This window comes from Mastomys coucha, unplaced genomic scaffold (assembly GCF_008632895.1).
Source record: "Mastomys coucha isolate ucsf_1 unplaced genomic scaffold, UCSF_Mcou_1 pScaffold15, whole genome shotgun sequence".
Taxonomy (NCBI): Eukaryota; Metazoa; Chordata; class Mammalia; order Rodentia; family Muridae; genus Mastomys; species Mastomys coucha.
In genome coordinates, this window is record NW_022196897.1 from 49,457,561 (window position 1) to 49,480,170 (window position 22,610).

The 22,610-nt window shown below is 37.9% G+C and overlaps 1 protein-coding gene across 3 annotated transcripts in view; it reads right to left on the minus strand.

Moving 5' to 3' along the window:
• Fap (fibroblast activation protein alpha) overlaps positions 1-22,610 on the minus strand; it is a 72,409-nt gene that overhangs the window by 44,488 nt on the left and 5,311 nt on the right. For all 3 annotated transcript variants that reach the window (XM_031370425.1, XM_031370426.1, XM_031370424.1), the window contains 7 exons: positions 9,658-9,756; positions 8,289-8,383; positions 7,375-7,449; positions 5,912-5,964; positions 2,264-2,336; positions 1,429-1,549; positions 267-421 (listed from right to left, as the gene is read on the minus strand). In XM_031370425.1, coding sequence (XP_031226285.1) covers positions 267-421; positions 1,429-1,549; positions 2,264-2,336; positions 5,912-5,964; positions 7,375-7,449; positions 8,289-8,383; positions 9,658-9,756 — 671 coding nt within the window. The remainder of the gene's footprint in view (positions 1-266; positions 422-1,428; positions 1,550-2,263; positions 2,337-5,911; positions 5,965-7,374; positions 7,450-8,288; positions 8,384-9,657; positions 9,757-22,610) is intronic.

The following is a 22,610-nucleotide window of genomic DNA, read 5'->3' on the forward strand; positions in this document are numbered from 1 at the left end:
AGCTTGTTTTTCCTCCATGATCTAGACCATATGTTTTTTTTCAAAGATTCTGCAATAGATTTTTCAAAGACTACTTCTTCCAGCATAACCAGATGTCCAAAGCAACAGATGTCCACATAAACAATAGAGCACAGCACAGTGTTTGCTTTATGACATCCAAGGACAAGAAGCTTTCCAAATGTGTTGATCCCACCTCTATTCATGGTCATGATTGCTCCTTTTGACATCAAGGGGATGAAGTCCTTTATTAAAAGCATCTCACATACCTTCGGATATGGAATATTTATAGTCCTAGGATACTGCCCATCACCATAATAAGAATAAGCAATAATCGGTATATCTGAATCATTAAATTCTACATATGCCAAAAATTTTCCATCTGGAGACCACCAAAGAGCATATTTTGTGGCAAGCATTTCCTCTGAAAAAATAAGAATTTACGTATTATTTATAATTATAGAGTATTTTTAAAATCATTGTTAATACTTCTAAACAAATATTTATTAACTTAAATCATGTTCTTAGTGTGTATATAACATATGCCATACTTTGGTTATTAAAAAAAAATACTGTGAATTAAGAGGAACAGTTTAAATTTCATTCTATATCAAATGTCAATTAGTCTTGTTAGTAATTGCTGTTAACCAGAAATGTAACATTTAAAATAAATAATAAACACACCAGTAATAATTAATTTCCCCTTAGAGCAATTTAAAAATTAAACTAAAGTCGCCCAAGCAGACTATACTACAGCCATAAGTAGACAGCAGGCTAGTAAGTAGACAATCCCTGAAGTAGACAAAGAAGGCTGTGATTTGACTGGCAAGTGATATTACCAACAGAGCTTGAGTTTTATCCCTAAGAAAATTTCCAACCAAGGTTAGTGTGTGTGTGTGTGTGTGTGTGTGCTTGTGCAGGTGTGTGTAAAAATACATTCATACATACATCTTCTTAAAGAAATGGACTCGAGGAATAGAGACTAGACAATCTCTTAAAGTCTAATTAAGTCCTGTGTCCTTCATGATCTAGAATAAGGATAAAATTCAAGAGGGTGTTGATATAAAAATTAAGAACATTTACTTACAAAATAATGAAGTTGTTTAGCTTGGGTGGGGGAGGGAAGATAACTTTCCTAAGCAAAACAAACACTGGATAGCAACTCAGCAGCTAAGGAGCGCACACTTCTTGGAGTGTAAATCTTCTCCACACTGTGGTGACATTCATGAATGTTGGTTCTCATGGTCTCTAACAAGATTTGATTCTTTAAGATTAGCTTCCTTCTATCCATAACATATTAATATAACCTATTTTCAGAAGCACAACCAGCTCATTAAAAGAAGATTCCATTCAACTAATTTCTACTGTGTATGAAAACCATTTTCAGTTATAAGCCTAGTATATCAGCAGTAGAAAAGAAATATAGCTTACCTTCATAAACCCAGTCGGGGATTCCATTAAATATTCTATTTTCTCTTCCAGTGTAAGTTATTTGAAAAGGTGGATCTTCTGGTCTTTGTTTCAAATAAATATTGTTTTGATAGACATATGCCTAAAAATGGTAGAAAATCACTCAATAAGGGAAATTTCCCTAACAAATATAGTAACAGTGTATATTTAATTATTTACCCACTGTCTTTTAAAGGACTGGCAATTCAGATGCAAAATGATTCACAACTAAAATAATTTAATAAGGTTAAAAAATATAATCAACCCACATTAACATTAATTATGATTTAAAAATCTGCATCAAATAAGAATTAATTTCTACTACAATACAGTTATTTTATTACCCAATAAGTAATTGTGCATATTGACAGGTAGTCAAGTAAACCCCTGAATATTAATAGCTAGCCAGATCTAATCTTTATTTAGAGCCCTTAAATAAGAGCTTGGACAAAATTTCATGTTGTCTGAAGCTAGTCTGGGAAACTTGTGAAAACCATATTTTTCCTGAGTTTTCTGGCACAACGCATTCTGGCTGAGTATAAGGATAAAGTTTTTGACTGCGATATTTAAAGAAGTCTATCCATGAGCTCGAGATTTTGCGGAATTCTCAAACGGGTTTCAATTTATCCAAACTCTTCCCGTTTTTAGCCACTGAAATAGTCATGATGTCTCTCTCTCTCTCTCTCTCTCTCTCTCTCTCTCTCTCTCTCTCTCTCTCTCTCTTTCTCCTTTTAGGCAGGGAAATTTAACAAAGGCCAAATCAAATGGCTCTTCTTTTATTTAAATGATTAAACACTTCTATAATCTAAACACTTACTAATTTACTCCCAACAGGCGACCAGCATAGATACTGAATTGGACGAGGGAGCTCGTATCCTCTTACAAATTCCCTAGAAAGAAAGACAGAAAAAAATAAATATGTAAAACCACAACAATTCTTGGTGTTCAATATAAAAAAATCTTCATAAACAGAATAAGTAAAAAAGCCATTAAAATTAAGGACATCTGTATGAAATATCTTCACTTCTACAAGTTCAAAAGAGGAATACATGGGAATAAGGCATTGAAGCCATGCTCAGTGAGTGGCTGCCATCTGCTCATTGGTGGTTTAAGTCACCTAACTTCTCTGTTTTCAGACCTTCACCGTGAAGTAAGTGGGTAATACACCTACAGACTGAGCCATCTCAAAGCTGCCTAATAGAGCCCCACTGTCTTATAGGAGACAACCACGAGACACGGAGAGATGAGAATGAATTAAAAATTGTATTGCTGGTTCTTGGGCAGACCTCAAATAAAGCTCAAGTCATTTAACCTCTGAGACTGTAAAATTTGCACACACCAGACTAAGATGGTCGCTGACGTGCCTTCCAGCTCTGAGTTTCTATAATTGTGCTCCAGTTTAATATGTGCTCTTCCACATTCTCATTCACAACCCCCATCTCTGTGAATGCATATGAATTTCAAATTTTTGAAAATAAGATGCCATTTGACAATCTCCCCAGGGATCTGACTTGAAATCAGAAAAGGAAAGGAACATCTGATCTCAAGCTAAACTGAAAAACAGATCGTATACTGGGCAGTGTGCCTCAGGCTTGCAAAGTTCTCCACCCATGGGGAAATTTCAGATATTCTATTGGCCAAAATTCTCACTTTGATGTTTTGCGTCCCACTGTGGGCTTCAGCCAGGAGAACTGCATTGTGGAGCTCTTTGAGATTTTCAAGGAGAACATATCAAATGTTTATGTACTGAAGAACCGCAAGTTGCCAGGCTGAAAGGTTGACTGCTTGAAAATCATTGTAGTAGTCTCATCAGGACTGTTTTGTGGGACAGCAAAGCAATATCTACTCCTAAGACTAGTTAGAAGGTATTTTGAAAAGACCCCATTTGTTTCCACTAACCGCCTCTATACCTTGGGCCCCATGTTTGTATCAATTCTACCTTGCTTGCTTCCTCACATTTGGACACCTGGAAAGACCTGGAATACACTTTGTCTTTGTTGAATTTATTGTGTCACAGAACAATACCTAGCAATGAGGTAAAAAATTGACCAGAAAGGGTGATGCTTTCAGAGGAAGGACGGTATGGAGCTGCATTGAAATGGGAATTCTGGAAGCCAGAGGGCAATACATGAACATCAGGCACAAGAAGGCAAAGGTACAGTGGATCTGTAAGGATCTAGCAAAGGTAATGAGGCAAAAGACATTCTTTACCTGGTTTATAATTCTGTATCAAGTTGATGTTCTAATATTACTTTTGACTGACTAAGTTTTCAACATGGAGTACAGTTAAGCTATGCAATGGCATAAACAATGTCAGTCTACAAGTCCAACTGCATGTCTCTTTATGACTGGAGAGCCATCTGAGCTGCCATTTTTGGGTTTTATGAATCACTAATGACATAAAAGATGGAGAAAAGGGTGGTATCTACAAAGCTGTCATCTACAAATTCCCACCTTGCTTAAGCCAGAACTATCTTCATTACTTTTTGCTAGACATTTTTCTTTTCTTCACTAATTTTTTTCATACAATATATTTTGAACATAATTTTCCCAGATTCTTTCTACCTCTCCACATACTCAACTTTCTCTCTTTCTCTCCCTCCCCCCCTCTTTCTCTCTCTCAAAAAGCACAAAAAATGAAAATAAAAATTAACAAATAAGACAAAAAGTCAACAACATCAAAAACTATGGAATTCACTTTGTGTTGAGCAACTATTCCTGGGTATAGGGCCTGTCCTTGAGTGTGGCGGATAGACCCAGTGTCACTCTACTGGACAAAAGTATTTCTCCTGTATGATGGTTATCAGTTGCTAGTAGCTTTTCGGTTAGAGATTTTAATAATCTTCAGATGCAGACAAGTAGTAATAGTGGTATTTAAGCAAAACTTGAGTTTCAACCAATTTGTCATCTCAGACTAAAATGATACTGTTTTACCTGGTCGAAAATATCTGGAAATTAAATAGTTGTGAAAAAAGTAGGAAACGCACACATAGGTTTACACATAAACAAAAAACAAAAAACAAAAAACAAAAAAAACAAACCAGTGGTTTAACTAGATTTACTACAAAAAAGCTAAATGGGAAATACGGTTGCAAGACATAAATCTTATCTAAGCCATTGTTAAGAAATTAATGATCATCATTTGATCTTGAAATATCTTTATTTGCATACTTTTCAGTTTTGTAGGCTTCAACATTAAGAGTTCTGAAATGGTAAAAAAAAAAAAGGGCATGATTAAAGCCCAAACCAAACTGTTCTGCAGGGCTCCAATTCCCATCTTGGCAGACTGAAGGGTTCTTAGGAGTAAGCTTGGTTCCTAGAGCTCATTTGCATTTTTTCTATATATGCTTTTCAGGCTATAGAGCTCTGTGAATACTTCTTGCCTAATGGTGGTATTGAAACAGAAAAGAGACTCCAAATACATTAGATCAACTGAGACTATGTTTTTAAAAAGCAGGTCTTGTTTCTTCCCTGAACATTTAAAATAAGGAGATGACAAAAAAATATTTTGTTCTTTGTTTGACAAAAGGAGCAGTAGACCAGAAGAGGCTTTTAAATACCTCTGCAAGCCATGTAATTATTCTTACTTTTTATATAACAGCAAAGAGGGTATCATATTAAGATGAGTAACTATACTAATCCATTTCCTCAATTAGCCAGAGTGAGTTTTCTAAAGTACAAATCTGATCGTGTCATTTCCTGTAAAATCCTTCAGGGATTTCCTTTTGTCATCAAAAATAGGTCTAAACTCTTCTAAGTGGTTACCTAGTTCTTGTTGCCCTGTTTCCAGTTCCCAACTCCTCTCTAAGGTTATCCATCCTCCTCCGGAGGCAGCTCTCCTCTAAATCAGTTGATGTGAAAAATACTTGCGGATTGTTTTTAACACTTTGTGTTCTCTGCCTGGAAGCCATTGTATACTCTTCCTTCAACCTTCCTAGACACTCATGTTTTCCTTTTAATGTTAATTGCTTTATGTAGTTGAAGTTTACATTGGAAGAATATATAAATGGCAATTAAGAGTTACTTAACACTTTAAGCATTAATGTAAGCATTTTGTCATTTTTAAAAACCATCAGGTTTAAATTAATGAGTGGTCTATGTATACAGACAATGGCTATTACTGTCACTCCTTTCTCCTGCATATTTCTAACGTGGTAGGTTCCTTCCTCAAAATAGTTGCATTACCATGCATTTTAAAAAACCTTTTTATTACATGTATTTATTTCCATAAATAGCACATCTATATTTTTCTATTTGAAATTAGAAAGTTTAAAGATCTTTTGTATATAAAATGCATAATAGTAGTAGAATAAAAAGGTGAATATGTCTTAGGAAGGTTGTCCTGTTCTGTGGATTGACATATATTTCAAATTACATACTATCAGTAACAAGATCATGTAGTCTTAAACCTGAATCAGAGCCAGAAGTCTTAGAGGTAAGCTACATTAATGTAGTGGCGTTTTACCCATTCTGGAGGTCGTAGATGTAGTATGTCGCTGTGTATGAATATCGCCAGAGCTGTTAGGGAGAGAGGCAAAGACAGAGGTCAAAGCTTTAAAAGCTCATTCAAATAATATTACAGTGATAGATGCTCACTGGGCTCTAGGACAGATCTGTTTCAGTGCAAAGCAAGGTTTCGTGTACGTGTACTGTGTACTTGTGTGCTGTTTGTCCAGGTCCAGGGGGCACCTCAGCGTTACCTAAACTTCACTCCATTAAAAAACATACCCAAAGTCATTTCACAGTATAAAAAAGCTCATCTTTGACACACTTTGTCCTCAGAATGTTTCTCTGGATGCTCCCCTGTGATGCTCATAGCCTCTAGGGTCTGCAGAAGTCTCTGAAAAGGATACGACTCTTTAAAACAGCTCAGCAGGAATTTCACCCAACATCCTGTTACAAAGTGTCTTCCTTTCTTTAGCCACGTGTATATAAATCATAGAACTTGGAAAATAAATAGGAGCACTTATCTTAATAATCCTCCTGAACAAAGCCATCTTGTATCGCCTTGAGGATGTGCTGGGTTCAGTGACTAAAGCAAGCATTGTTTTGGATTCTGTGTCTTGAAGGGCTTTCAGTCCCTTGATATGCTCTGCTAGGCTGAAATGCACATTTCTGAGGATTTGAGTCTTAAGGACTCGGACTGCTGGAGAATAGGCCCCTGATTGAGCATCCTGGTGGTGCTCAGAATGACTTTCCCATCTGAATAGGAAGGAAAGCTCACTAGGAACTTCACCTCAAGGGAGATCTGAAAAATGTAGTCAAAACTTTCCTGCTCTCAGAAGAGCTATTAGAATTTTAATTTGAAAGTAATGAGTTGCTTTGTGTATTTGCCACACATGGACAGAAAAGTGAAATAGTTGTCAGTCATCTACCATTTTTTATTCCTAAGTGTCAGTCACACTAAAGGAGGGGACTTTCAATGCACAATCCGAGCCCTCTTCTTTGGAATAGTAGCCATATACACCTGTTTGAATATGTGACTTAATATGCTACACATGATTCTTCCCTTGGGAATATCAGTATAGTTTTGGGGGGGGGTTACACTGAGCAAGAATTAACCAATGTGTTATGGTGTCAAAGAGTTCTCAAACAAAACAATATAACTCTGTTACTGATGCATATCAGTATCCCAAAATAAGATTTCCTTATCTCAGAAAAAACTGTTTGCTGCTACTTGAGAATAACCAGATAGTCAGACTTAAAAAAATATGTTAAATTATTGTGTGTGTTCTTGCTATGCTTTATGGATTTATTGATTTTTTTTTTACATTTTTAGAGATAGATATAGACTCCTTCTGGTAGGAACCTCCTCCCCTAGCTTCATTTAAAATTTCTTACACAAATTTAAATTTTAATATACTAATCTGTATATTAATGGGAGAAGTAATTATATATATGTGTTTATCAAAATTAAATAGTTGATACCTTTGAATAATCACTTTCTAGATATACAAATTGCCGATCAGGTGACAAACCATAATCTGTAGCATTCACACTTTTCTGAAATATGAAGAAGTTGGTTAGAACATAGAAAAAATATTTGTCATAAAATTTAAAGTGATATCATATCATTTTCAGTGCAATTTCAAAAAGTAGATGCCATACCTACTGCATAGGAGGGAAATTACTAGACCCTATAGGAGGATGTAATAACATTAAAAAATACAATTTTGGGAGCATATAATATTAAATCTCAGAAATGACTGACAGAGCAAATTAAAAAGTTATAGAAATGATTCAGTATAACATTGCAAAAGGGTGAAGGGAGGGGTGATGGAATTGAAACAAGATGATAATTGGTTACAGAGACTACAGGGCAATCCTTTAAGCTCAGTTTGAAAGATTAGTAGGCCTTTGAGGGTAGAGATGCAGCAGGCTTGAAAACGCAGGAAGAGAGACCAGCATGAACCAAACATCACAGCTGCCTTTTATTGAGCATTTATTCTATGTTAAGGAAAGTCCTAAGCACTTTACTTGATTTAATTTTTATGTTAACCTGAAGAGCATTATTGGTCTCACTTTGTAGTACAAGTAACTGAGATATAACAAGCTAGGGTTATTATATTACCCAAAGTTTCATACTAATGACAGGTGTTGAATCTCAGTTCACTCAACTCTGGGTTCCTAATTTATATCTGATGCCACACAGAGGGGAAAAGGGTATTATGGGGTAAAGCAGAAGAAGAGGGCAGTGGCTCGGTGTGCCTAAAAGAAGGCACAGGGGATGGGGGTAGGAAGATGGGCTGTATCCAGATCACTACTAAGAATTTGAATGTGGCCTTGGGTTGGTGGGATGCTTGCAAAGGTTTCTGAGGGAGTCGGACGATGCTGATACATACCATGGTGCTATTACTCAAAATGATATATGATTCTCCTGTTTCAACATTATAAAATACTATGTTATCATCCTCAGATTGATGAAGATATTCTTGTTCTTTAAATACAAAAGAAAGCAAAACAGAAAGTGATTGCTCTTAAAGATGATATTTACAATAAAAGAACCTTCTCTGCTCCACAGATATACCCTGTCCTCCTCCCTGTCCAGCACATAGAAGCTAATGATGGGAGGGAAAAAAATGTCTCCTCTGAATCTCATAAAGATGGCGCATTTACCAGGGCATCCCTGTCCTAACTGATCCAGGGTGCTCATAAATAACATTTTATTTTGTCTGAATTACAAAGGGAACAAACTAGTTTAAAATGGCAAGTTTCTTTTACAATAATGAAAATAAATGTAATTGTCCTTTGTTTTGATTTAGCACAGCAAATACTTTACATAGATGTTCATTTTTAAAAAGAAAAATGGCAATACTCTATCTTGGTAAATGACTCTTTATACACACAAGTATAATGTCACCCACTTAACCTCACCATTTCTTTGACCATGCTCTAATTACAACAGCTATGAGTATCATTTCTCTAACCCTTAAAGGTATTTTTGTCAGGGGGGAACTGTCTTTTTTTTCTCTTTTTCCTTTTATTAGATATTTTCTTTATTTACATTTCAAATGCTATCCCCTTTCCTGCTTTTCCCTCTGAAAATCCCCTACCCCATTCCCCCAACCCCTGTCCACCAAACCACCCACTCCAGCTTCCCTGTCCTGGTATTCCCCTACACTGGGATATAAAGCCTTCACAGGATCAAGGGCCTCTCCTCCCATTGATGGCTGACTAGGCTATCCTCTGCTACATATGCAGCTGGAGCCATGGGTCCCTCCATGGGTATTCTTTGGTTGGTGGTTTAGTCCCTGGGAACTCTGGGGGTTCTGGTTGGTTCATATTGTTATTCCTCCTAAAGAGCTTCAAATCCCTTCAGCTCCTTCAGTCCTGTCTCTAGCTCATAGGGAACTGTCTTGTCCTTCGATTGTTAAGAATAATGATAGATGCTCCAACTGGGTCAAATTCTCTTGATATCCCCTAGGTGGGGCTCTGCTTCTTACTCCCAAGAACAATGTTATTTACTGACAATATTCCCACACAGCACTCCTAACTTCTGCTTTCCTGCTAAGATTCCAGGTAGCTTCATAACAATTGTGCAAGCCCAGAATGAATTGTAGTATAAGAAATTTCCATGAATAGTCCTAATAATCCATCTTTGTTCATTTCAATTGGTAAGCAGTAGCTCTAGCTAGTATAAAGGAGCCTTCTTCACACCAACAAGAAAAGAATATACATTTTACAAACACCCAGAAAACATGATCCATTTACCTGAAATCCAGTTTGGAAAATATGTTTTATATGAGAATGTTCCATTTAAAATATCCTTCAGGGTAAGAGCTCTCCTCGTGTTTCCTTCAGGGTTGTAAACTTAGAAGGGAGGAAGAAACATATAATTAGCAACAAGGTTAACTGCCCAACTAAATTCTAAACGTGTTCTTCACCTGCTCATCCTCAGGTAACCGTAGGCTCTCTGCCATTGCCAAGTGCCTACTTAACTCCTGAATAAACGTTGGTTTGCTGACAGCTGGGGGCAAGTTCTCTCTCTCTCTCTCTCTCTCTCTCTCTCTCTCTCTCTCTCTCTCTCTCTCTCTCTCTCTCTCTCTCTCTCTGTGTGTGTGTGTGTGTGTGTGTGTGTGTGTGGCGGGGGGGTGGGTAGGTGGGGAGATTGCATGGAGGAAGGCAAAGATTGTAAAACAGCTGGGACACTATCTTCCAGCAGTAAAACAAACCCGTCAAGGACTTCTAGGACAGGAAGTAAAGTTTCAACAGCTTCAGACCTTACATAAGGGACTTGAACAGCCAAGCTCAGACACAGCTCTGAGCTTCCCAAACCCTTCTCTTTACTCGGCCACATTTCCTATTTTGCAAAGCTTGGCTTGGCTTTCTATTCATTTCTTTCAAGGATACATTTTAGAATCCCACATGGTTGAGTGAAATCATCCAGCATTCTTACCCTCTGAATTTTTAAGAAAGGCCCTAGCTAATTCAGACAATTTTCTTAGTCCTGATATACACTTTAAAAAAAAAAAAAAAAAAAACTGGACAAGGAGTACCACATTAATATCATAAAATTTTATGTAAATTCATGGAATGGTTAGCCTTTCAAACCACATGTAAATTTCTTCTACATGCGAACCCTTCTACGCTGTTATATTTTTCAGCATAGTATTATTTCCTCCTCAGAAGCTCCTTAGAGAGGCCTAAGGCAGCCAGGTTAAGCCATAGAGGCAATAAGGTGATGCCCTCCCAATGTCCCTTCATGGACCTGCTTCAATCACCCCTACCTCCCACCTCCTCCTTTCTCTAGGACACCACTTAGAACCTCAAAGTTACAGGAAAGCCCAATACCTCAAAATAGCATTTATGAGTCTGGCATTCACCCAGGTGAAAATAAAACTGTTAAAGATGAGAACCATAATATTATCCTTCTGCTAACAGTCTTGCATAGCTTGCCATGACTCTCATTATAAAGATAAAATTCTAAACATGGACTACAGGTTCTGCCTGGTCTAGGACAGCCTCTTCCATCAGTCTTTCCTGCTCCTCCCTCATTACTTTTTTGACCCCAAACAAGCTGGACTTTATTTCTAGCCCATAAACACCTGCATTAGTTACTTTTCTGTTGCTGGGATAGACTGCCACGACAAAGGCAATTTAAGGAAGGCTGCTTGGTTTTATGATTTCAAAGGGATAAGAGCCCATTGTAGCTGGAAGGAATGTCAACAAGTTACAGGATGGCAACAGGACCAGGTAGCTGAGACCTCACACTTTTAAATGAAAGCATGAAGAAGAGAGTGCAAACTAGAAGTCACATGAGGCTTTTATCTCAAAGCCCACCTCCAGTGACCAACTTCCTCCGGCAAGGCTGCACCATCTAAACCGCCTCGAACAGCGCCACCTACTGGGGAACATATGTTCAAATCCAGGGGACTGTGGAGAACTCTTCTCTTTTGAACTACCACAACACCCCTGTCTCTTTGGAGGGCTTCTGTACCTCTTTCTACCCTCCTTCTTTGCCTTAGGATTTCCATTTAGGCTTCAATGTTTAATTTTATTCTTTTACTTCTGAGAAGCCCACCCCTGACCCTCTCCTTCAAGTCAGATTGTATTGTCACAATCACAAAGCATATGTTATTTTATTTTAGAGAAATTGTCTTTGAAATTAATTACAAGTGTATTTGAGTGACTTTTATTAATGGCTCTATAATTCCTATGCAACCCAAACCGTTGCCGTAAACCTGAAGACACCACCTTATTTCATTTGTCATCATATCTTTGGTGTCTAGGATGTACAGACATTTAATAAGCACCCATTGAATGGATATATATGAAAGGAAGGATAAGTATGAGTGGGTGGTTATGTATTCTTCCACTAGTTCCCTATATTACTCTGGTGAATCTCCTAAGCCCTAGCTTGCTCACATAAAAATAAGGGATCTGACTAGAAGACACTGACGATCCCAGTCAGCCATACTAGGTTACACTCGGAAATGTGAGGCGAGAGAATATTCCCATATTCTCACAGGTGTGTATATGATCCACACATTTGATGTGACCATGGTTTTTATTGCTATTGTGGTTTAAAAGAAAAAACAATGTTTCCTACAAGGCTCAAGTGTTTGAATAGTTGGTCCTCAGCATCTGGCACTGTTGGGGAGATTACAAAATATTTAGGATGTGGACCCTTGGGGAAGAAGGTCCTTTATTGGCAAGGTATTAAGCATTTAAAGCCTCACCTTGCTTCCAATTCTCTCTGTCTCTCTGTCTCTTTCTCTTTCTGTCTCTGTCTGTCTGTCTGTCTGTCTGCCTGTCTCTCTGTCTCTGTCTCTGTCTCTCTCTCTCTTTCTCTCTCTCTGTCTCTGTGTGTGTGCTTCCTGTGTATAGATGAGATTCGACTAGTCAGAAGTTGAATATCTTGCTTCTTCCTTTCTTCCTTAGTCCTTTGAAACACCATCTCTCTTTAAAACTAAAGCTAAGGTGTCCACCAGAAAGGTCCAACAATCCTCCTGTCTCACCATCTACAACACTACATCTTTTTGACCCTCTGCAAAACTGGTGTTGCAGGCACACAGGACTATCCCTGGAATTTCTTTAATATGAAATTTGAGGACTTGAGCTCAGGTCTCTATGACTTCACAGAAGCAGCAGAACTGTCTCCTTGGCCCAGTAGTAATCTTTAAATAATGCACCTTTCACATGTGTCTGCATCTGTGCCGTGTGTGTGTGTGTATCTGTCTGCCTGTCTGTGTCTGTGTTTGTGTGTGTGTACAGAAACACACACACACGGATGCCAGAAGTTGATGTTGGAGTTTTTCTTTATCTTCTGTCTTATTTACTGAGAAAAGGTTTCTCAAAGAACCTGAGCTCTCTACTCTGGCTGTCAAGTCCCCAGTGTCCTTCTGCCTCTACTCTATCTAAAACACTGAGGTTGCAAATGCTAGCTACCAGTGCTCAGCCTTCATGTCGGTGCTAGGAATCCAGACATTGGTCCCTTGACTTTATAAGATATTTCTTAAATATCTTACCCACTGAGTTGTCTAGCTAGTCCTTCTAAAAATTATTTAGATCAATGTTTCCCAAGTACTTTGATCCCTGGAGCTTTTTGTTTGTGTAATTGTTGAACATGTACTAAACCGTAGTTCTATCCAGGCAGATCTAGCTGAGCCTATTGTGTAGTGCACAGAATGAAAATGCACTTGTATTCTAGTGTAACAAAATGCATCAGTTACTCCTGGATTGCTCCTTAACTAACACAGGATTGTAAATAAAACCAGTGCCAAAACTTCACCTAGGGCCAAATTTCCAAAAGGTTTTTATAAACCAGACATTTTCTCTTTCATATCATTATCGGTCACCTGGTATTTTTTTTTTTGATTTCTCAGAAATATGCCCAGGGTTTATTATTCTCTCTTTGAAATCTTGAAATTACATGATACAGAAAGGTTGTGCTTGATAGAATATTTCATATGATTTCCTAGTTAGTCACTTATGTATATGGGCACACAGTAGTTGTAAATGTCAACAATCTATTTAGAGAACTTGGCATATGCCATATTGTGGCTCAAAATATCAGTAAGGTATTTAAATAGCATTAATCATATTACTAATTGCCATGAGAACAGTATTTATCTCCAACAAGAATAATGCACAACGTATATGTGTGTAGACACAGGAGAAGGCTCGCGGCACAGACTGACTGGGTAGTAAGGACATTTTGAGTCTCATGTGACCTTTGCAGGCTAAGCGTATGTGAAGCATAGCTATGTTGATGTTAGGCTGGGCCCAGTTACATCCATCCATGGTTGAACAGGGAGAATTTGCAATGGGTGTTCTGTTCCAGATGGGATTTGCTGAGTGTCTTCACCTCCATGGATATCCCATCTCTACTCTAGGAGGTTGAATCGAATTGCATTGGAGTGGAAATAAAACAACAAAGATCATGAGTGTAGCACCAGGACATGCAGCATCCACTAGCATTTGTCACCTAATCCATCCTTGGAACTACAAAAGTGTCACTGGAGTTGGGCTTATTCACTATTGCATTATTGAACATGTGTATTTTTCATGTTTGGTTATGAGTTCCATAAGGCATAAGACTCCAACTAGGAATCCAGAGCCATGTTTGATTTTTCTTACTAATATGTGCCTGCTTCTACAAAAAGCAGAGATATAAGAAATATCTTTAGATGATAATAATAATAATAATAATAATAAACATAAGTTTATTGATACTATGCTACCTTGTTTTTTGATCATTCTCTCTCAAAAAGATATCCATCCATATTGTAACCTATATACATGAACATATACATACACATATACATAACCTTTCACTTTTGTGTTGATGTATTTAAATATTTGCCCTAACTCGTCCTTGGAGTCATCTGGAGAGCTATTTAAAAAATAGACTTCTATGCCAGGTGGCACTATTCTATAATCCTAGCCATTCTGAGGTAAGGGGATAGTAAGTTCAAGGCCCTATACAGTCTACTGAATACATTCACAGTCAGCCTAGACACCTTAGTGAGATACTGTATCAAAATAAAAAGTAAAAATGAAGGGGCCATGAATATAACTCGGAGTTTGAGCACTTGTCTAATATGGACAAGGTATGGGTTCACTCTTCAGTACTGTCACAGACAAAGAAAACAAGTTTCCGAAGCCCAGCATGGCCACTTCTACCTATCATCGTAGCACTAGGAAGTCTTATGCCTCTGTGGCCAAGCTAGGTTAAAAGTGAGTTCCAGGCCAGCTTGGGTTATGATGTGGAACCTCATCTCCAATAAATAAATAAAAATTAAAAATTAAAAATAAGCAAGAAAATACAAACATTTAAAGGAGGCCAACAGAAATTAAAAAAAAAAAAAGATTCTTAGTTTTTCTCAAATTCAAACTCACTGAAGTGGAGCCTCTGTGTGAGGTCTGGAAGTTGGTGATGTTTTCCAAGCTTCTGGATAATTCTTGCTTGCTTTCCTAACTCTGCTTTGTTCAATGTATCCCTCCACACACCATTAGATCTACAAATTTCTGGGAACTTGTAAGGTTGTGTAGCAATCTGTGTGTTATGGAGAATAGTTTCTGCCAGCCTACATAGGGATCATTGCTCTCAGGAAATGTAGGTGATATCTTTCAACATTTATATTCTTATAAAATGATCCTGTGCATTGCCCTCAGTGGGATTTCCTTCAGGCATAAACCACTTTATAGACCCAAAAGAAGAGAAGAAAAGGCAAGCTGATGATTCTGCTCCAGATTAAATGGAAGATCACAGGGAAAGCACCCTGGTCATTGATTGTGGTGTGTGTGTGTGTGTGTGTGTGTGCGCGCACACACACACACACACACACACACACTTATATGTGTAAACCAGCATAAAATATATATGAAAATAAACATATTAAACAAGTTTGATCACTGCCGCCTTACATTTCATTATTCCCAGCAGCCACACACATGATGGCTCACGGCCATCTGTACAGCTGCAGTGTACTCATACACATAAAATAGATAAATCTTAAAAAAAAACCATTTTGTTATTCAAATGATTGTATGAGTAAATGGATTTTATAATCATTTTCCAAACAATGGCTGATGCTGGAATATAATGGTTAGATGATTTTAGAAGAAAGGCTTTGCATTTGTGGTTGCAAACTCTGTTGGTTTAAACAAAATAGAGTGTAACTGTCAAAGTCTATCTGTCTACCAAGTGACACGTGCCCACTTAACACTTCATCCTTGGCTGGGCCATAAATTCAATTTGGCCCATCTTTAGCATGGTTACTCATACAGCACTTAAATGCCCTAATTAGCCATGCTTTAATTATTTGAATTTTGAACATGTTAAATGAAGCTGGAAGCTAGTTCAATTATGTATCTAAGAAACTACAAATCATGAAATGATTCAGAAGCAAGTAATGAGCCGCTGTCACCCTAGTTCTTTCTGAAAACTTTGTGTCTTTATGAGACTGTGTCTGCCATTTAATTGACTAATCCTAAAAGATTGAGAGTGTTTACCAGAGTAGAAACGTCCAAGCTTTATGCTCACATTTTTCAGGAAACATGCGAAGGAGTGGGCCATATTAAGTAGGCACACAATGACGAACAGATCTTTTTGTTCTCATTTTCATGATTGAGTTGGGATTGATGCCACAAGGCCACACTATGGAGGCCAAATGGCCCCCAAACACTGTCCCACCCCCTAGCCAGCTTGTGAAAAGCCTGTTTTAATGGAGGCTCTATTCTAAGCATCACATGGGTCATACTTATTTCTGGAGAAGGTCCAAAGGAATAAGTTCAGGAAATAGCTGAATGAAAAATATACTTAAAGCTATTTAAAATCAAATATGAGTCAAGACTGACAACTTTGAAAAAGGGTCTGAAGCTATTTTCTGTCAGGAAGAGGATATGTTACAACTTACTAAGTTTTCACAAGTTGCAAGCACTCTCACACATGAGTGTATTAAACCTTCATAGCGCCCCTCTGGGGTGTATACTGTTGTGAACACTACTTGCAAGTTAGGAATTGGAAACTAGAGAGGTCAACTAGCATGCTGAATGCATTGCAAACTTGGACTTTAACTCCATCAGATTATAGAGCCTGAGCACTTTGCCACTATAGTTTAACATGGAAGCACACTTGTAGTAAAACAATAACAAATATAAAAACTAGAACAAAAACCAAATAACACACAGCACATAGAACAGATGTCCTCCAAAGCATAGGTGAGAAGACAGGAAAGAAATCTGAGCTGTTTGTGAGCTAAGAGCTCTCTAGTGTAGAGCACTTACTGAGTAGTCAAAGAGGGAAGTAGGTTTTCATCTCTCAGAAGGAAGCACCTATACTGAATAACAAGTCATTCAAACGAAGAAGCATCAAGCTTTCCTACTGTAAACTTTTTTAAGATCGTGGAACATGGTCAGTATAAAGTCTAAGCAAGCATGCAAGAGCCTTGTGGGGATTCATAAGCAAAAACATCCTTGTCTATTTTTAAGTGTCAGTCTCCTTTGGTAAGACCTCTTCTTCTAACTCCTGTTTGAAACTGTGATGTAGCTCCTTTATTGCTACTGCATATGAGCTGAAGAAGAGCTACATCCAGAAGTTATTTCATTCTTTGAAGATAATACACATTTTCGGGAACCCACCCTAGGATCACTACCAAAGTTCAACCCCGCTTCTATGCACTCCAGTCCTGTCTGTGAAACTTCTTAACATCTTCATGGAACATCGAGCTAGAGGTATAGCTCAATGGTAGAGTGGTTACACATATACACACAAAGATAGATGGAGAGAGAGGGAGGGAGAAGGAGGAGGAAATAAAAAAAACAGAAAGAAAGAATAAATAAAATGAAATAATCCCCATGCTCTTTATCCAGATTCTGCACCATAAGTGGTACTGGGTGCCCTCTACAAATCCTCCATTGAAATGATTGGGAGTGACCCTTGACCTTCCCTTTTCCCTTAGTCTTTGTTTAGCAGTAGCAGTCAGGCCTAAAATCCAACTGCTAAGGTTCCCTCTATTCTGTTTTCCTGCATTCCCTCTACGCACTGCGTCTCAGTGGATGACTTACTCTCCTGTGATTTCCTTGGCGGCATTTCATTATGGTTTTGATGTGCAGTTTTCTAGTGATGGATTGTGCTGAGCACCATCCACATTCTTATTAGGCACTTGCTAATTTTCTCTGTACTTCCTCAGACAGACTTTCAGTCACTTATTTCCCTCCTTATTATGAGTGGCTAAAAGTCTTTATAGACCCTGACCACAATTTGTTTGTTGGGTACACTCTTCATAAATATGTCTTCCCGTTTGTGAACAGCCTTTTTCACTGTTGTGGTGCTAGTCTTGATATCTTTCATCAGGATATCAAATGTGGGTTGCCAGGCTTCAGGGTAAGTTCTACCCACTGAGCCATCTTCCAGCATAAAGCTTTACTTCTGTACTGTTATCCTGTACATTCATACACCTTCTTTTGTGCTAGTAACATGATGTTTTTATTTCATAGGTTTTTTTGTAGTTATTTCTGATGTATGAAGTACAAGTCCCTGTGGTTTTATTTTTCAGTAATATTCGGTTATTTTGTGGGTTTGAGGATCAATTTATCAATTTCTGTTGAAATTATGTAGAATATAAATATAGATTTTAATCTATAGACACATTTAGAAACTGTTGCCACGTAAAAATATGGTCTTCTAATTACTGAACTTGGGATACTTTCCCACATATTTGTATCTTCTTTCTGGAACCTTCACTGGTAGTGTATTTACTATTCATTAATCATGGTTGTCAAATTCGATTGGATTTGGAATGAACTAAGCATGTGTCTCTGAGCATATCCGTGATGGTATGTTTTGAAGGATTAACTGAGAAGGGAAATCCTTCTCCTAGAATAGCCACCATCACCTTCAAGGGTGGTCCACATATAAAGAAGTCTGAGGGAAACATAGAACTCCCTTTTGCCTGCCCAGCTTCTGTTCTTGCATGTGAGTGCATCTACTGCATTGCTGCTGTTACCATTGCCATAGTTACTGTCATTGAACCCAACTTTTCCCATTTCCAGCATGGTCTGAAAACTAGCAGTTCTACATGAATCCAATTGGGAATGTTCAAACATCCAGCCATGTAGACTCAACAGCTATCAAATTCTCAGCCTCTCCCACATGCAGAGAGCTATTACTCTACTCTCAAGACTATGTCATGAGAGCCAATCTTATAAATTCCCCTCATAAATATGTCTTCATATGTTGATTCTGTTCTTTTCTTGTTCTGGGTTTTGAAAGTAGGTCTGCTCTATGGCTGGCCTGGAATTGGCTAAGAAGACTAGGCTAGCCTCAAACTTGCAGCAATTCTTCTGCCTCTGTATCTCCAGTGCTTTGATTGTAGGTGTGTACCACTATGCCTTCTCTCTTGTATATTTCCTTTTTTATTAAATTGGTCAAGATATTCTAAATTCCTCTATCTATACTTATGCTAATGATAATGTGGCTTTTTCAGTTAAGAAAGCTTATTATATTAATTTTAAAATGTTAAAACAACCTTTATTCTTGGGAGAAATCCCATGGTTCTGATGCATAATCTTTTAAAATATCACTGAATTTGGTTTACTATCATAATTTGTTGAGAATTTTAGGATTTACAGTCATAAAGTATATTAAACTTTATTTCTTTCTTCTTGATTTTTTGTTTTGCTTATTTTAATATCATACAACACTGACCTCTAGAATCTAGAATGAGTTGGAAACTCTCTCTTTCTGTTGAAGTCATCTGGGCTTAGTAGATTTTTTTGAGGGGTGGAGTACTAAAAGTACTAACTCAATCTCTTCTTTTTAGAGTTTTGAGACAAGGTCACAGCTTACAGCACAGGCCTGTGTTGTTGAACTTCAGACTCATGACTTGGACCCTCTGGTTGGAGTCTTGGGGTTGCACACAGATGGCAACACACCAGCTTACTCAGTTTCTTTAGATATTATAGTACCATTCCAGTCTTCTATTACCCTGGGGGAGAGTGAGTTTTAATATCTTAAATTATTGGATCAACTTGTCTCATCTAACGTGCCTGGGTGCTTGCTTGCTTCCTTTTGGTTTTGACCATGTGAGTGTTTTGCTCTATTCCTTTAAAAAAGCCTAGTACATTAACTTTTCTGCCAAATATAAAATCCTGGTTTGCATAAAATCAATTCAGATCTTATTGTTATTCTTCTAATTGTGAATAGGAATAAAGGTAGATAAAGATTATGAGTTATTCTATTTTGCTACAACATTTCAATCAATTCAGTAGGCTATAAAAATAAGCAATATGCTCTTTTCTTTGAGTATTATGAGTAGTAAAGAAAGGGGAGATTTTGTATTTGATTGGTTGACCTATAAAGAAACCATTTCACTTTGTACCTACCGTGTTGATTTGATTTCTACTATACTTAAGTTGTACCTACTGTGTTGACTTCTACCATACTTAAATCCCCAGTTGGACCTACTATGGCTTTAAAAAGAAAATCTGGCTTGCTTTTCCATGTCCTCAACTTGAACTTTAGAGCCTGATTAATATTTTTCTGAAGGTAGGTATGTGATTGGTTGTCCGTATGGAAGGTTTACAAGAATTTTCTTTGGAAATCTCAGGCAGATGAATGTTAATACTGTAATGTTAATACTGGACAAATCTTGAAAACATTTACATCTTCTTTCAAAATTGTTGCATTACTCCAAATTGAATTTTACAAAAAGTAGTTGGTGAGTGACAACAGTTAGAGTTATAATAATAATAATAATGATAATAATAATAATAATAATATTTCTGTCTAAACACAGCATTGAAATTTTTCTTTTTACAAGATACTAATTTCTTTTCTATTTAAACTATTTATGAATTCAAAACCTTCTGTAGTACATTATAGAAGGTATAAGTAGCTATTATTAATTAGTAACACATGTTAATAGTAATATATTTTTATATAATATCTTTTTCTACGTGTAATTATATTTTCTTTGCTAATTCTTTGAAACAGTTCTGGATTCATAGTTCTTTCTGGTTTCATGAGCTTTCTAAAAGCATTCCTGAGTCAAGGACTTTGTACTTTATTTTCCCTGTAATGAGGGCTTGTCATGAGCTTTTACCCTTTTGTTCTTAAATTGTTAGTTCAGACATCATCTCAAAGAAGGTGTTATTGATCATTCTTCTTATGCTGTTATAAGTGGAATTGTGTCCCCTAAAAAGTGCCAATGTGAAGGCTAGTGAGATGGCTCAACATTAAAGGTGCTTGCCTCCAAGTCTGATGACCTGAGTTCTATCATGGGACCCACTTAGTGGAAGAAGTAGGACCTAGAAGTCTCTCTCTCTCTCTCTCTCTCTCTCTCTCTCTCTCTCTCTCTCTCTCTCTCTCACATACACACACACACACACATACACACACATACACACCAAACAAATGAATTAATAAATAATAAATAAATAAAACATATAAATATGTAATAAAATTTTTAAAGGTTCAAAGTTGAAGGGCAACACCAATGAGATTGTATTTAAAACATTTTTTAAAGATGTAATTAAAGTTACATGATATCACAATAGCAGAGTTCTAATCCAGAAGTATTGGTGTCATTATAAGACAAGGAAGCAACCCCAGAGACAAACCTACACAAGGGAAAGGTCCAGCAAGGTTACAGTGGCCTGAAGGCCAAAGGAAGTCTACAGAAAGAAACAAGTTGGCACTTTGATCTTAGACTTCCAAACCTTAGAACTGTGAGAAAATAAAGTTCTGTTCAAGTTGTTCTGGCGGCCAGAAGAGACTACTTTTAGTACTAGGAAATAAGAAGCTGCTGTGACAAATTCTTTGTAAAGAAGCATTTATTAAAAAGCCCAAGTCTTCTGTTTTTTATGTGAAATCCGACTTTAAAATTGGCATACAATACAAATTTCTATAAAACATATTAAGCCAAATTGACAGCAACGGCCAACAGAAGAAGAGAGTGCTAAGGCAGGGAAGAGAATGTCTGGGTGGCTCAAGGCTAACATAGCCGTGTCTACACTTCCTCAGGTACCACAGGGTCGAATGCCCAGAGACTGTGATCCTCCACACAGAGACGGTGACCCTCCACACAGAGAGAGACTGTACCCTCCACACAGAGACTGTCACCCTCCACACAGAGAGAGACTGTGACCCTCCACACAGAGACTGTGACCCTCCACACAGAGAGAGACTGTCACCCTCCACACAGAGACTGTCACCCTCCACACGACCCTCCACATAGAGACTGTGACCCTCCACACAGAGACGGTGACCCTCCACACAGAGACTGTCACCCTCTACACAGAGACTGTCACCCTCCACACAGAGAGAGACTGTCACCCTCCACACAGAGACTGTGACCCTCCACACAGAGATGGTGATCCTCCACACAGAGAGAGACTGTCACCCTCCACACAGAGACTGTCACCCTCCACACAGAGACTGTCACCCTCCAGACAGAGACTGTCACCCTCCACACAGAGACTGTCACCCTCCACACAGAGACTGTGACCCTCCACACAGAGAGAGAGACTGTCACCCTCCACACAGAGACTGTCACCCTCCACACGGGCATGTGTCCTTTAGCTTCCTCTCATTCATCTTCACACCCCCAACTCCCCTTATCTTTCTGACCCGGACTCCCTTTATTTTTCTGTGTGTTTTTTTTCATGTTAAGATTCACACCCACATAAGTTTACAAACTACTTATAGATTTAGGTCCAAGCAGGTTGAGTATAGAAGCAGGATAACACTCAAGAATAATGGTTACTATGACCAGAATTGAGGAGTAAATGTTTAAAAAAATTAATATACCAAACAGAAAAGTCTATGAAGCATATTTTATCACATATAGCTGCCTATGTTAGGATGTAAAAGAAAAGATAGAGTTGTAGGCACACAATTGAGTATATACCATGTGTGATAAATTTTGAAATTAAAAAATCATAGTTGGGGAAGGACAATTCAGAGACTGCTCCAACTGGGAGTCCTACCCATATTCAGTCATCAAATCTATACACTATTGTGGATGTCAACAAGTGCTGGATGACAGGAGCCTGAGATAGCTGTCTCCTGAGAGGCTCTGACAGTACACGACTAATACAGAAGTAGAGGCTCACAGCCATCCATTGGACTGAGTACAGGCTCCCTATTGGAGGAGCTAGAGAAAGGACCCAAGGAGCTGAAGGGTTTGCAGCCCCTTAGCATGAACAACAATATGAAC